Raw genomic sequence first — 14,467 nt, 5'->3', positions numbered from 1 at the left:
ACCTCTGTTACTTTTGGTTTCCTTCTGCTTTATGTTTCCTGTCAGTCCATCAGATCTGAAGCCCTCTGACATCATCAGGAGGTCCTGGGTGAAGGCATCCAGAGCTTGGTGGGGATGGAGGTGCCTTTTGATGGACAGGAAAGGGTCTGTTCTACCTGATGGGAGCTCCTATAGCTGTAAATCTTGGGGGTGGCTGAATGATGAAGGAAGGGCTTAGACAGGAACTGTTCCTGTTGGCTTTGCATGGTGTTGCTGAGCTGGGTGACAAATGAGATGGAGCAAAGGCTGCAATCAGATGTGCTGAGGACAGCCAGAGCTCTTGGTGTCATCACAATTAGAGGCACAGTGAACCAGCTGTCTCTGCTTGTGGCTCGATGTATATCTCCATAAAATGTCATGGATGTCTTATCTCGCTGTCTCTGACTTCGCAGCCTGTCCTGATCCTATCTGTTCCTGGGACAAAATGCTCTGCTCCTGGAGACATCTACAGTGGCAGCAGGGAAGAGAAATCAAATCCATTGGCTGCTTTCCTCAAATATGGACTTAGACGAGGAAGAACACAAAAAGAGAATTTTGGTCGTTCTTTCTGAGCAAATCTCGAGAAGAGCAGGAACAGCTCATTTCTGAGATAATTTCTGCTGGTTTTACTGTGCATCTACTCCACGATGCCTCTGGGCCGTGGGCGTTCGCTTTGCTCTGTCGTGCACTTCAGTGGAGGAGGGGAGACAAGAGCACAGTTCAAGGGATTGAGTCAGTCATCAGTGATGTCACACCAGTCAAGTACCACAGAAATGTCTCTAGAAGCTTCTGGAAGTCTGTTTAATTTGTACTAGATTATGGATATGATGCCCTGGGGGTTTTGTTGTTGTTTTTTGTTGTCGTATTTTGTGTCTTGTCAACCTAGGCTAGACGGTGAGGTCCTCAGGCTGTGGGGACAGAGATGACTTCATTCTCCAAGGACCTTCCATCAGCTTTAGAATTCAGTCGGGAAGCAAAGTGTGAGGAAATATCTGTACTGCTGCACTCCCAGCCCTGCTGCAGGCTGGGCATTGCTCCCGACCACCCTCCTGCCAGGCATTTCTGCAGCTCCTGAGCGCTGTTCTCCTCTTCTTGCCTGCCCAAAGCCACACAGGGACATGACACTAATATTACAAACTACACAGAAGATCCAGAAGGAATAAATTACCTCAAAGGCCCAGGGTGAGAAAGAAGAAAGTCATCCCCTTCAGCTACTCTGATTGACCTCTGACAGTTGTGTCATGAGGCACTCAGGGATTTGTGCAATGACACCAACTCGAAGCTAAAACCATTGAGTACAAACCCAACAAAACAAAACAAGGTGATTCAACAGCAGAGTTTGTTCATAAGTTCAGGCTCTAGGAGAAAGAAGAAAGAGACATTTTCCCAGGTAAATTCCAGGTTTGTTGAATTCTGGTTTTAATAATTGAGAAGAATCCTAAGGAAAAAAGCTGAAAAGCAGCACATCTCTGACACAAGTGACAGAGTCAACCCTAAGCAGAAGACTTTGCAAATATGCCCTTTGATCTCATGACTTTTAAAAACTTTCATATTAACCAAGTTTTTTCCTGCCTGAAGGTGTCCCTGCTCATTGCAGGGGGGTTGTTCTAGACCCTTAAAAGGTCTCTTCCAGCTCAAATTATTCTGTGAGCCCCTGGTACTCTACCAACAGGAGAGCTCTGCATCTGTCTGTCAGTTTTACAGGCAGGGAAGTGGAGGCAGCTGTGTGGAAAGCAAGGTAATGCTGAGTATTCTTCCTCGTGGGTCCTGTGTAAACAAATCTCCCAGTGAGAAATGAAAGGAGGTCAATCGGCTTAGTTCATCTGAGGGGAGGTTAAAAGGCAAAAGAGAGATCAAACAGCAAAGTTCAAGAGCTGAGAAGACACAGCTTTCCTAATGGAGTTAGGAAAGCTGGGGATGGTCCTTCATTAACTGGAGCCTCAGAGAGACTTATGGAAAGAGTGACCTGGGCTGCCCAGAGGCTGTAGGGGTTGATCTGTAAAGATGATTTATGTGAAATTATCTGCAAGCTCTTTATGAAGGTCAGGCCGCTTGGTCAAAGGATTTTATCTGGTTGAAAAATCTCAGAAAAATATGTCTCAGGTGGGTCATCCAGAAGTGGTGTCATCATGAATGAGTTCTGAAGTCCCCAGTGAAGGCACTTCTCCATCAGCAATGTGGTGTTAGAGCTGGGAATGGAGCACCTGGACAGGACAGAGAGGTGGAGCTGTGTGAACCCAGTGAAGGTCAACAAGGCCAAGTGCGAGTTCCTGCACCTGGGTCAGGATGATCCCAAGCACAAACACAGGCAGGACAGAGAATGGATTAAGAGCAGCCCTGAGGAGAAGGACTTGGGGCTGTTGGTGGATGAGAAGCTCCATGTGACCCAGCAGTGGTGCTCTGGCAGCCCAGAAAGCCAAACCTGTCCTGGGCTGCATCGAAAGCAGGGTGGGCAGCAGGTGAACAAGGGGATTCTGCCCCTCTGGTCTGCTTTGGTGAGAACCCACCTGCAGCTCCAGGGCCCTCAACATAAGGAGGATGTGGAGCTGCCTGAGTGAGTCCAGAGGAGGCCACAAAGAGGATCAGAGAGCTGGAGAAGCTCTGGGAACAGGCTGAGAGAGCTGGGGTTGTTCAGCCTGGAGAAGAGAAGGCTCCAGGCAGACCTTAGAGCCCCTTCCAGAGCCTAAATGGGCTCCAAGAGAACTGGAGAGGGACTTGGGACAAGGGCTGAGTTGACAGGATAAGGAGTAATGGCTTCACACTGAAAGAGAGCTGGCTTAGATTTAATATTAGGAGGAAATTCTATATTCAGAGGGTGGTTTTGCAGAGACTCTGTGGCTGCCCTATCCCTGGAAGTGTCCACAGCCAGGCTAGATTTGCCTTGGAGCCACTCCTCTAAGTTTGGTGGGAAGGCAGACTTGCTGAGGATATACTGCCCCATCATTCAGGTCATCAGTGAAGATGTTAAATAGGACTGGACCCAGTATTGAGTGGTTTTACCACCTCCAGGTGCAAGAAGACCTTTCTCCATGGTGCCTGTTCCCAGAGGTGCTCTATCCTTCCTCATAGGCTCTCCCAATGTCTCAGTTCATCTTCCCATCTTTGGTTTAGATCTGCTCCCTTGTCTTGTCCGAAAGGAATGAAAATAAATGTTTTCCTCCCTGTCTCTTTGCAACAGCCTTGCAGAATTGAAGGATTAAGTCTTCCCATCAATCTTCACTTCTGTAGGAAAAGCTACCCCATTTACTCAATCTTTCATATCAGGCTATGTTTTCTTGACCTGTTGTCATTCTCCAAGTTCCCTCCAGACTCTCTTCAGTCACTGACAGAAATCTTTGCTGGAGCTGGTTGCTTGCAGCTGAGGATCCACAGTGTGGGGTCAAGCAGAAGGTTTGCTTGCCTTGTTGAGAAGATTGTAATCCTATTTACACAGCCCGTGATGATGCCTGCCACTGTTACAGGAAATGTCACTGCAGATCCCTGTTCAGCTGGAAGTCTGTGGCATCCATCCATCCCTCTCTGCAGCACTGGCCAGCAGCTCCCCACCCTCTGTTGGTGCTCTTGTTTGCTCTTTCTAAATTCAGGCCCCTGCAGTTGACCTGGATTATGCAGAGCCTTATTTTCTTTGTTGAACATGTGGTTTGTTAAGATTGTTCTGGAGGCTGGAGCTGTCATCTAACTCCCCTGTTGGGTGTTGTGTGTGTGTTGGATGAGGATAATTCCTGTTCCATCACCCAGCTGACTGCTCAAAATATGCATGGGGAGAGCAGAACTTGGTGGACCCCACACAGATTTTTCTTTGATTATGGCAACGTCCACTGGGAGTGTTTAATGGTGAAAGAGAATAGGTTTAGATTAGGTATTAGAAAGAGATTCTTTACAGTGAAGGAGCTGAGGCCCTGGCACAGGTTGCCCAGAGAAACTGTGGCTGCCCCATCCCTGGTATTGTTCAAGGCCTGGTGCAGTGGAAGGTGTCCAGTTTGAGCAACCTGGTCCAGTGGAATGTGTCCCTGCCCATGGCAAGGGGTTAGAACTAGAAGATTTTTAGGGTCCTTCAAAAATTTCTGTGATTCTATGATTTTTCTAATTAAAAAAAAAAAAATTGGCTGCACTTCATATCAATTTCTTTGGCCATGCAAACATGAGACTATAACAGGCACCCACTGCCTGCTAACTTGTATAAAGAGTTGAAGCTTGGTTTGATGTGACTTCTTGCCAGCTGCATAGTGTCTGTCATTCTGGTTTTCACCATCACATACTTTCAGTGGTTTTATTACACTGTCTTTACAGCAAATGGGAAAAACACTGGCACGTTTGCCATTTTCTCACTCTTTTCTCCACCTGTTTAGTAAATAGGCACAGTAAGGGTCCTCCAGTCTGTCCGGAGGGCCATGAGTGGCTCTGATGCTGTTTCAGGCATCACAGGAGGAAAATAGCAGAATCCCAGAGGTAGGTAAGGACATCTGAAGGTCTTCTTGTCCATCTCCCTCCTGAAAGCAGGGTCACCTGGAGCAGATTTCTCCGGCACATGATCACTCAGGGCTTGAATATCCCCAAGAATGGGACCCCACAGCTTCTTTGTGCAGCCTGTGCTGATGTTTGATGACTCTCACCATAAAAAAAAACACAAAATAAGCCAAAAAGCCACTCCAGCCCCAAAACAAGCAGTTTTTTTTTTTTTCTTTTTTGAAGTGGAATGTCCTGTATTTCAATCCCTCTTGCCTCTTGTCCAGTCACTGAACACCACCAGGAAGAGTCTGGCTCCATCATGTTTACTTTTTCCATCAGATATTGAGACACCTTAATATCACCACACCCTTCTCTTTTCCAGGGTGAAGAGCCCCAGCTCCCTCAGCCTCTTCTCATCCAGGGGGTGCTCCCATCCCTTGAACATCTTTATGGTCCCTCAGTGGATTCACTCCAATATATCCATGTCTCTCCTCCTTTCTACTTTTTTCCAGTATTGTCTGGAAAGAAATGTTCCAGCTCACGTCTTTCTCAGCCAATCTCAACTTTAAATATAAATAAATTGTCTAAAGTGCTGTTGTGGTTGAATTCCAGCTGGCAAATAAGTGCCACACAGCCACTCCCTCACCATCCCCAGCAGGCTGGTGGAAATGAAGGGGATGAGTAAAAGTGAGAAAACGCATAGGTTGACATAAGAAATAAGTTTAATGATTGAGATGTAATAGTATAATAATATTAGAAATAATAATAATATTAATTAATAATAAATAAATAAATAAATAAACAACAACCTATTTCTTCCATACTGAAATCTCACCTTTCATTCCCACCACTAATGCTGCCCACCCAAGTGTCTCTAAATGGAGATTGATGGGTATAGAGGTCATAAATTTCATTTTGTCTGCATGGTTCTACTTACCAAGTCCAAACTACACAGTCCAAAAAATATGGACCAACTCTTTCTTTGAGATTCTACATCCTGTTACTCTGGTCATGGCATGATTTGCTTGTACAGCATATACAAAGCATGAAGTACTTGATTTCATTAAAATACAAATTAATTTCTCTTTTAGTCTGGCTTGGATGTGGTTATTCTTTTATTTGTATTTCAGGTGATGAGGATAAAGCTGTGATAAAATGTTTTTTCCTTCTTAGTCTTTTTTTTTTTTTTTTCTGTGTCTAGTATGTTAGGAAATGCTTGTTCCAATTTGTACGAACTGCCTTCACAGTAAATTGGACAAGTTTCCCTGAGGAGCAGTAGACAAAAGACTTGGGAAGTGCCATGGGGATGGGGAGGGAAATGCTTTTATTGCCAATCAAATTAAAGGCATTTAGATCTGCTCTTAAATTTTCCTGTAAATATATTACTGTGGGGTAAGAATTTGGCTCCAGAGCTGTGTGAATAAAGGATATTTCAATAGCTTCGTAGAATGGGGTGGGAGGTGGCTGCTGCTCAAAAGGTTGGTTAAGCTACAACAAAATATTTCATTTTCAATTCTTTCTATTTTTCCTCCCTTACAAGGAGAAAAAGCTTTAAAATGGAAACATGTCCTGAAAATGATAAATCAACATCAATCACTTGGAGCGTTCTAAAAGCCCCCCTTCTCTCCCCCTTTCACACTACTCTGTTGGAGAAAAAATAGAAGCATTCACTGTTTGCCAAAACAACACTTGCCCAGTTGTAATCAAGGCATTTTACAACGGGGTGTAGACTTTCACTCCATGTTTGTTGTCTGTGGCCTTGGGAAAGTCATGGCAAGAAATGTTTCCACTTGCTTATCTCTAAAAAGAGAGGGTGGGTCAGGAAAAATCTCTGTGCAGAGGCTGTTTTCAAGCTGTTTGGTTGTCCCAAATCCCTGCAGTGGTCTTAAACTGTGGGAGATAAAGAAAATAATTCCTTATCTCTGCCCAAAGACTTTCTCATAACGGTCTTCCATGTGCCCATATTTTCCCAGGTAAGTTTTGCTGGATATTGGGTTGCATTTTGTGGTGAAGGTTGTGTTGGTAATTCTGAGCTCACCTGAGACTTGGGAGTGCTGAGGTTTGTTCCCAAGTTCATCACAGACTTCCCAGCTGAATCTTCAGCTGAATCTTGTAGGCTTTAGTGGTTGTGATCAAGAATTTCCACCAAGACACCACAGAATCACAGAATGGTTTGGGTGTGAAGGGACATTAAAGATCCTCCTGTTCCAGCCCCCTGCCATGGGCAGGGACACCTTCCACTATCCCAGGGTACTCCTGTCCAACTTTGCTTTGGACACTTCCAGAGATGGGAGAGCCACAATTTCTCTGGAAAACTTGTTCCAGGGCTTTACCACCCTCTGAATATAGAATTTCTTCCAAATACCCAATCTAAAACTACTCTCAGCTCAAAGCCATTACTCTTTGTCCTATCACTCCATGCCCTACTAAAAAGTCCCTCTCCACATCTCTTGCAGACCATCTTGAGCTACTGGAAGTTGCTCTAAGATTTCCTGGGAGAAAGCACAATTGTAGGGTGTGTTTCCATGGAGCTCATGGTTTTGCAGTTTTGCACAGCTGACACGATGGATTGTTTTGCTGTTGAGTGTCTTGGTTTACAAGTTTGCTCCTTGGTTCCTCTTGTTTGCTCCATTTTCTGTCTCCTTGAAGCACACTCCAACCCTCACCCTCTCTCTGGCTGCTCAGGCTCTCACAGCTTGGCCTCCATAAGTTTGGGCTGAAGGCTGTTTCCCTAAAATGAAGAATTTCTGGCCTGAGGCTGGCTGGGGAAGCTGCACTCTGGATTTTCTCCACTTTTAATGGATTTAGCTCCCAACCATTGCTCTTTCAAGGCAATTGCACTTTCATCCTCTTTCATGTGTCTGGCCCAATTAAGGGAGGATGGTGAGTGATTTCTTTTGGTCCTGGAGTTCTGCTGTCTGGTGAATCTCAGCACTGATTTTTTTTTTTTTTTTTCCCTTGGTTTTGAAACTCTGAAAGAAAAAAAGGAGAATGAAGTACAACAGGTACCTGAGGCCATCAGGCTGTTCCCAGTACAGTGCAGAACTGGGATTTTCTGGTGCTTTGCCTCCCATGGAGGACAAACCAAGGGAGTGTGTCAGTATCAGTGCATCCCAAAAGAGACTTTAGCCCATTCCTGAGATATCTATCAATTAGGACATCATGTGGCACTTGGCCATGTGCCTCAGAAAGTGGAGGCCATTGCCAACTGTTTGCCTGTCAGAGGGAAGATGGCTGGTCCAGCACATGAGAAATTTGAATATCCAAGCCCAGAGTGAAGCATCACAGCTCATGTCATCCAGCCTAACACACCAACATCTTTCTCAGTACAAGAAGGATATGGAGCAGAACCAGAGGAGGCCGCAAAAATGATCAGAGAGATGAACCAGCTCTGCTGTGAAGAAAGACTGTATAGTTGGGGCTGTTCAGCCTGGACAGGAGAAGCCTCTGGAGATTCCTAAATTCCTTAATTAAAGAATTCCTGAATTCCTTAATGGCCTTTCAATACTTAGCATAAGAAAGATAAGGACAGACTTCTTAGCAGCACCTGTAGTGATAGGACAATGGTTTTAAACTCAAAAAAAAAAAAATAGTAGAATAGTAGATATTGAGTAATTATAATGAAGAATTTTGGTTTATGGTGAGTAAAACACTGGGCCAGGATGCCCCATCACTAGAAACATTTCAGGCCAAGGAGGATGGGCTAGATGACCTTTAAGGGTCCCTGTTGACCCAAACCATTCTGATTCTGCCATCACACCAAAAGTGTTGCTATTCTTGCAGGATTGGAACTTTTTTTTTTGTAGTAGATACACCAGTCTGGGGTCATTTTTTTCATAGCCTTGGTGTAAGAAAGCAACAGCTGGGTTTGGTCCTGTATAATCTCCCAGCTCATGCAGCACCTTTATCTCTTCTCTTCCTTTGCTGCCATCATCTCCATGCCTTTGAGCTGAACTATGTTGATACCAAAGCCCTGGATACTGTTGAAATGCTGGAGGAGGTCTGGGTGAGGCATTTCTGTGGATAAGGAGGAAGAAGGTGTCTTCCTCTGACTGCTGCATTTATTTTATTCTGCAGCTACTACCTCAGGCCTTGCAGATTTTTAATTTTTTTTTTTTTTTTTTTTTAAGCAGCAAGGCAAAATAAATCTGGCTCAAATATTTTTGCTGGAGGCCCAGCAGCTTATAGCAACAAACTGTCTCTTTTGAAAGCTGATCAGGGCTGCAATGTGATGGATATACTCCAGCCAGCTGTGTACTGGTAATGTTCCAGAAGACAGCATCACCTTTTTTTGATCGAGTGCTTAAGTCTTTACCTTCCAGCTCAGGATCTCAAAGCACTTTGTGAACAGTGAGGAATTAAAAGTTGCCCTTTATCAGTGGAGAAAATGAGACACAGGGAGGTCAAATGACTTGCTTGCCCTCAAAATAATTTATAGTCCAGAACACCTGGATTTTAATGCTTTTAGGTTTTTTTGCAGGTGGGCATCCTGAAGTTTGGAGATTGCCCTGTGTCTTTATTTTCCTTCTCAGTACTCTTTTTTGCTTAGGTTGCTGGGGTTTACTGACTTTTAACAGGGCTGTGTATGTCTTTTTTTCTTTTGTTTTTAGGTTTGAAGTGTACTCCAGCATCCATCACCATCCAGAAAATGTCTTATGGATCCATTGATGGGAGTGGATTTGGGAGCAGGAACCCATTTGGAGGCCCTTCGAGACAAGGCTATCAACCTCTCGGTGAAGTATTGATCCCTTGCTGTAATTTATTCCATGTGGGGACCGAAGTTTGACTTGCTCAGGTTCACTGTGGCTGCTGTGTAAATATCACACCTTCAGCAGGGTTCATTCCTGACACTGATTTTCAAAGGTGAAACCCAAACTTTTTTCAGTTTGATCTCTGTGACTGGGGCCTGACATCTTACCATGCTCAGAATTTGAGTGTACGACATGGGAGAGCAGCACTAATGAGGGTTTTGGAGGAATTTTGGGGAACCAGAAGGAGAAGTGCAGAATATTCTCTGAAGTGGCTTCTGTCTTTTCTCATCTCCCCGTCTCCTTTACAAGAAGTTTGTCTCAGTGGTTGTTCTAAGGCTGGCAGATGGAGGGAGGAGATGAGAGGATGTACAAAATGCAGTGGGCTGTGCTTTCCCAGAGGATAACTTTACTGTGGAAGCTGCTTGAATCTGGGAAACATGCTTGGATGTGGCAAACAGGACCAAAAACTCACTCAGGAAATGCTGAAACCTTAAACAGTAGCTTGCAAATAGCTGTGGATACTCTCTTTGTGTTGTTTTTTTAAGCAGAGGCCAGACCAGCTCTAGGGCTGATCTGGGCTTATCTAGTCTGGCTTTGAGCTAGTCTTTTGATCTGGAACATATCCTTCATTTTGTTCCTGGATCTGGCTTGCTCTTGTGACATGGCAAAGGGCTTTCTTTTCCTTTTTCATCAGGGAAGAATGTCACCACTCTCTGCACTCGCCTTTGATTTCAACATTCACTAACACAGCCTGATTTGGTGCTCATGATTTGAGGGTGGTTCTTTGGGAAGCATTTTTTTTGTTTTGCAAATAGCAGTTCTCCCTGGATGGAAATTTTTATATATATATATATGAATATGTATATATATATATATATATATATATATATATATATATATATATATATATATATATATATATAAATAGAGGTTTCTCTTGGGTTTCTCTCTTCTTACAAATTTGGGTTTAATTATGATTTTTTTTTAGATTGAACAGGAAGAAGGTATTGAAGTTGTCTGTTCAGTTGTAAATAGTGATTTTTAAGCTATTCTGCAAGGCAAAATTAAAGGCATAAAAGCAAGGAAGAATGGGATACTTGGGCACAATCAAAGAACCGTAAGAAAAGAGAATTGAAATGTGGATTAGACAAACAATGAATCTCAATGCATTGTAGCTTAGATTAAAAAAAAAAAAAAAAGAATATTTATTGTGCTGTATGAAAGGACCTCTGTTTTTAATGCAAATTCAGAGAGTAACTCAAGACACTTGAAATCTCTAAATATTTGAAGAGATCCCTTATTGTGGCCAGCTGTCCCACAGCTGGGCAGCTGGAGCTGTGATGCTGAAGCCACCCTCAGTGAATGGCAAAGACGAGCTGGTGTGGAAAACTCAGTTATTTTGAAGCTGCCATGGTGTGTTGGCTGCCCAGCAGAGCCTGTTGATGCTCTGGTTATGGTTTAGACTTGAGTGCTGGTTTGTTTCACCTCCAGGCTTGCATACATCCTGTCTGGTGGCATTGCCATGGATACATCTCCAGGGTCCTCCAACGTGGATTTTTCCAGACAGCCAAAACTGGTTGGTCCCTTAGCTAAGCATCCCTGTGGAAAAGATTGCAAGGGGATTGCACTGGCCAGGGCACCTTGGAGAAGTTTCCTTTCTGTGTGTCTCAGTCAGAGGTGGGTTCATTCAACCTTGAGAAAAGAGGGTTTAGGGGAGACCTTTTCATCATGTTCCAGCATTTAAAGGGTGGCTACAAATGAGATGAAGACTCTCTTTTCACCTGGCAAAGATGTGGGGTATTGGGTGCAAGTTACTCCTGGGGAGATCATCAGAGACTCAGAGAAGAGGAAAATGTTTTGCAATGAGAACAGTCAGTGTCTAGAATAATCTCCCCAAAGAAGTGGTGGATTCCTGAATGTTGGACCATTTTAAAGTTCGTCTGGATGGAGTGCTGGGACACCTTGTCCAGGCTGTGCTTTTGGCAAGAAAGGTTGGATTAGATGATCCTTGAGGTTCCTTTCCAACTTGGCATTCTGTGATTCTGTTCTATTCTCATCTGAACCCGTGTCCCTGTGCCACTGAAGATGGACACATTGGATGCCTTTTGTCACAGCATCCTCAAATATTGCCATTAATTAAGTGCCAGGAGAGGGTAATGCAACACTAATTATCTACCTCCTGCTTCTGGACAATGCATGACTGGTTTGCTAAGAAAAATTGCCTTTTGTATTAGATCATGGTGTGGCTGGAACAAAGGAGCATGGCCTTCCCACCAGCATTTGTGTCTCTGCTCTCAGCAGGGACAGACTTTGATGGGAATGTTCTGTGTGTGCCTTAAACCTCTCCCTCTCTTTGTAGATAATAAATAAATAAAACAAACCAGGCATTCCTGCAGGTAAATGTCCAACAGCAGTCCAGTGGTAATATTCAATATCCAACAAAAAACCCTGAGATACAGCAGCAATAAAGGTGTTGGGGGTGGAACTGCTTCCTCTGTAATACAGAGAGCAAAGAAAAGAGGGCTCAGGTTTAGTTTGGTTTTGTTTAATGAGGGGTGATACTGCCATGGGGGTTTCCTCTGTGCTTGTGCATCTGTTTGCCTTGGCTCTGTTTCTTCCATGCTCGATCCAAATGTGCAGCCAGGATGGGAAAGGTTAATTACTTGAAGGTGATCCCTTTGGCTCTGGGCTGGTGTGATGATGGATGGACTCAGAGCCTGTCCTCAGGCCATGTGGAGGGTAATGTTGCTGACCCCTCTAATTAGAGAGATCCACTGTCGCCCTGTTCTTTTAAAAGTTTTAAAGTTTTTTAAAAAGTTTTCTATACCTTCTGATGTTTATATTTCTACGTGAGTTTTCACTCACTGTTCATGTAAATAATGATTGTTTTACATTCTTCTTTGTGGGAGGAGAGAATTAGTAGACTGTTAGTTTAACCAGTGTAGTTGGAGAGGTGGCAATTTCATCCTCCAATCCACTGTCACTGTCAGAATTCTATACATTGTGAGGTCAGAAATAAAACTTCCTCTTTTCCTTCTTTTGCATCTTGGGTGAGTGCATGAGTTATTTCATGTCATAGTGTGACAATTCACGGACTCCAATTGCAGGGTTTAGGGAGGATCCTGAGGCAGTGTTTTCAGAAATTTGGTTTGCCCTGGACACCTTGGTGTCAGAAAACTCTAGTTCAGACTCTGGTTTTGATGATGGATATCCAGGATTTCTTGGGGAAAACAGAAACAAGTTGGTTTTTTTTTTCATTTTTTTTTTTTTTAATATTGTCAGGTTTTAGGAGGAGAGAGAAAGAAGCTCAGCAGAACTCAGATGTTCTGTGGCCTTAACCAAGGAGCACCCTGAGATGTGCCATAAACAGGATCACCAGGATTACCTGGAGAAGAGCACTTTGAGGGTTTGGTTGTCCCACAGTTACTGAGGGACAGCCAGAAGTGGCAGATGGAGGCATAAACCATGATAAACCGTGTCCCTGCTTTGCAGCTGGGAGTTACAACCTCCTCCAGCAACATCTGCTTCTCATATCCTCATTCTGATCCCCAAAATCATTGTAAATCCACATGTTCCCCTGTTTTCTTGTAGGAGCTTCTCTGGGCTTGATCTGGGCATTGGTGCTGCATGGACAAATTAGAAAGCAGGTAGTAGGAAATTATTTTTTTGTTTTGGTTTTGGGTTTTTTTTCTTTTTGTTTTAAGTTTAAATGTGAGAAATGGAAAAGATTGACTTGAAAAATATTATTTTTTAGGTAATGTGACATGTCTAAGATAATCAGGAGCAAACACTGTACAGCAGTAGGGATTAAACTCTGGATTCTTACTATGTGCAACCTGCACTCTCTCCCATGCTCAACCTACCTTCCCAAAACCATCTTTTTGTGGGGAAAATGAGCAAAACCTGCTTTACACAAGGAGGCATATAGGTCAGGGAATTTAAATAGCTTGGATTAAAATGCCACAAGACAGGAAATTTTTAACACTGCTTTTATTAACCTTACTGTAACCTGGACGTTAAATGCCAGCTCTGAAAAGGTAAGGTTAATTTCATATTCCAGCAGTGCATGTGAGCTCAAGGGACTGCTGGGTCTGTGCTTAATTTGGCTGTGACTTCATTTAGACCATTTTCCCCTCAGTTTCTCCTGAAGATTTTGTGTGGGACTCTGGCCAGGGCTGTACTCAAGATATATCACATGTGAGTCTTTCTCCTAGTTGGATAAGGTTGGTTATCTTGTCACTGAACAAAATGAGACTGGTCCCTGCAAGTTGTCTTTGGCAGTGTTCTCTGGATATAAATAACCTAATTATCATTTCAATACTTAGAAATTGTTAAATGATATTTTCTAACTTTTTTTTTTTTTTTTCCTGGAGCCAGGTCTCTGATTTTCTTTGCCCTCCCATCTCTACCCCTCACCTGCCTCTGTCCTGCACCAACCAGCCCTTGGGTGGAAAGTCATGTGCCAGTGATGTCACTGACCTGTCATGGAATTGTTTAGGTGGGAAAAGCCCTCTGAGAGCCTCAAGTCCAGCCATTAACCCAGCACTGCCACTAAACCAAGTCCCCAGGTGCCACATCTACACGTCTTGTAAATCCCTGCAGGGAAGGGGACTCAGCCACTTCCCTGGGCAGCCTGTCCCAGGGCTTGACAACCCTTCCAGCGAAGAATTTTTCCTAAATATCCAATCTGAACCTCTTCCTTACAGATGAACCACCCTTCTGTACTCTCTAATCCTATTTTCCTCTTTTTCTAGCAAATCAGAAAAGTGATTTGTCTTTAAAAACACCCCATGGAGTCCATGGTTGCCTCCAAGTTTGGCAGAGTCACAGAGCTCCTGTGCTCCATGGATGGGGATGTTCAGATGATTGTGACCCCTTTGGTGGGATGGGGCTGGCAGAATTTCTGTTTTCTGGGCAAAACTCACTCAAAAACTTGGGTACAAACCACCACCACGGCCTGACTGTGGGAAATAGTAAAGGTAAGAAGATTTCTAGAAAGGTCATCAATAAACAACAAAGTTAAGGGAGTTTCTTTGTGGTTGTACCAAGAGGGGGAAATGTGGGAAATAATAAAGGTAAGAAGATTTCCAGAAAGCTGTAAAAGCCTTAGAAACAGAAAGAACAGAAAACCTAGAGCTAGCTGCAGCTCAAAGTCTGAAAGTAGAAAAAGTTACAGTAGTACAGCAAGCAAGGGCATGAAACAGTAGCTTGAGTTTTAGGCTTGGCTAAGATAGACCTTAAGACTGCAG

General features: G+C 43.7%; 1 protein-coding gene across 11 annotated transcripts in view; it reads left to right on the top strand.

Annotated features, from left to right (window-relative positions):
* The window catches only part of TSNARE1 (t-SNARE domain containing 1), a 451,136-nt gene that overhangs the window by 91,166 nt on the left and 345,503 nt on the right, over nt 1-14,467 (top strand). For all 11 annotated transcript variants that reach the window (XM_072925076.1, XM_072925080.1, XM_072925081.1 and 8 more), the window contains one exon: nt 9,078-9,200. In XM_072925076.1, coding sequence (XP_072781177.1) covers nt 9,116-9,200 — 85 coding nt within the window. In that variant the 5' untranslated portion in view covers nt 9,078-9,115. The remainder of the gene's footprint in view (nt 1-9,077; nt 9,201-14,467) is intronic.

Source organism: Taeniopygia guttata, chromosome 2 (assembly GCF_048771995.1).
Source record: "Taeniopygia guttata chromosome 2, bTaeGut7.mat, whole genome shotgun sequence".
NCBI lineage: Eukaryota > Metazoa > Chordata > Aves > Passeriformes > Estrildidae > Taeniopygia > Taeniopygia guttata.
This window is presented reverse-complemented; position numbering and strand designations above follow the sequence as displayed.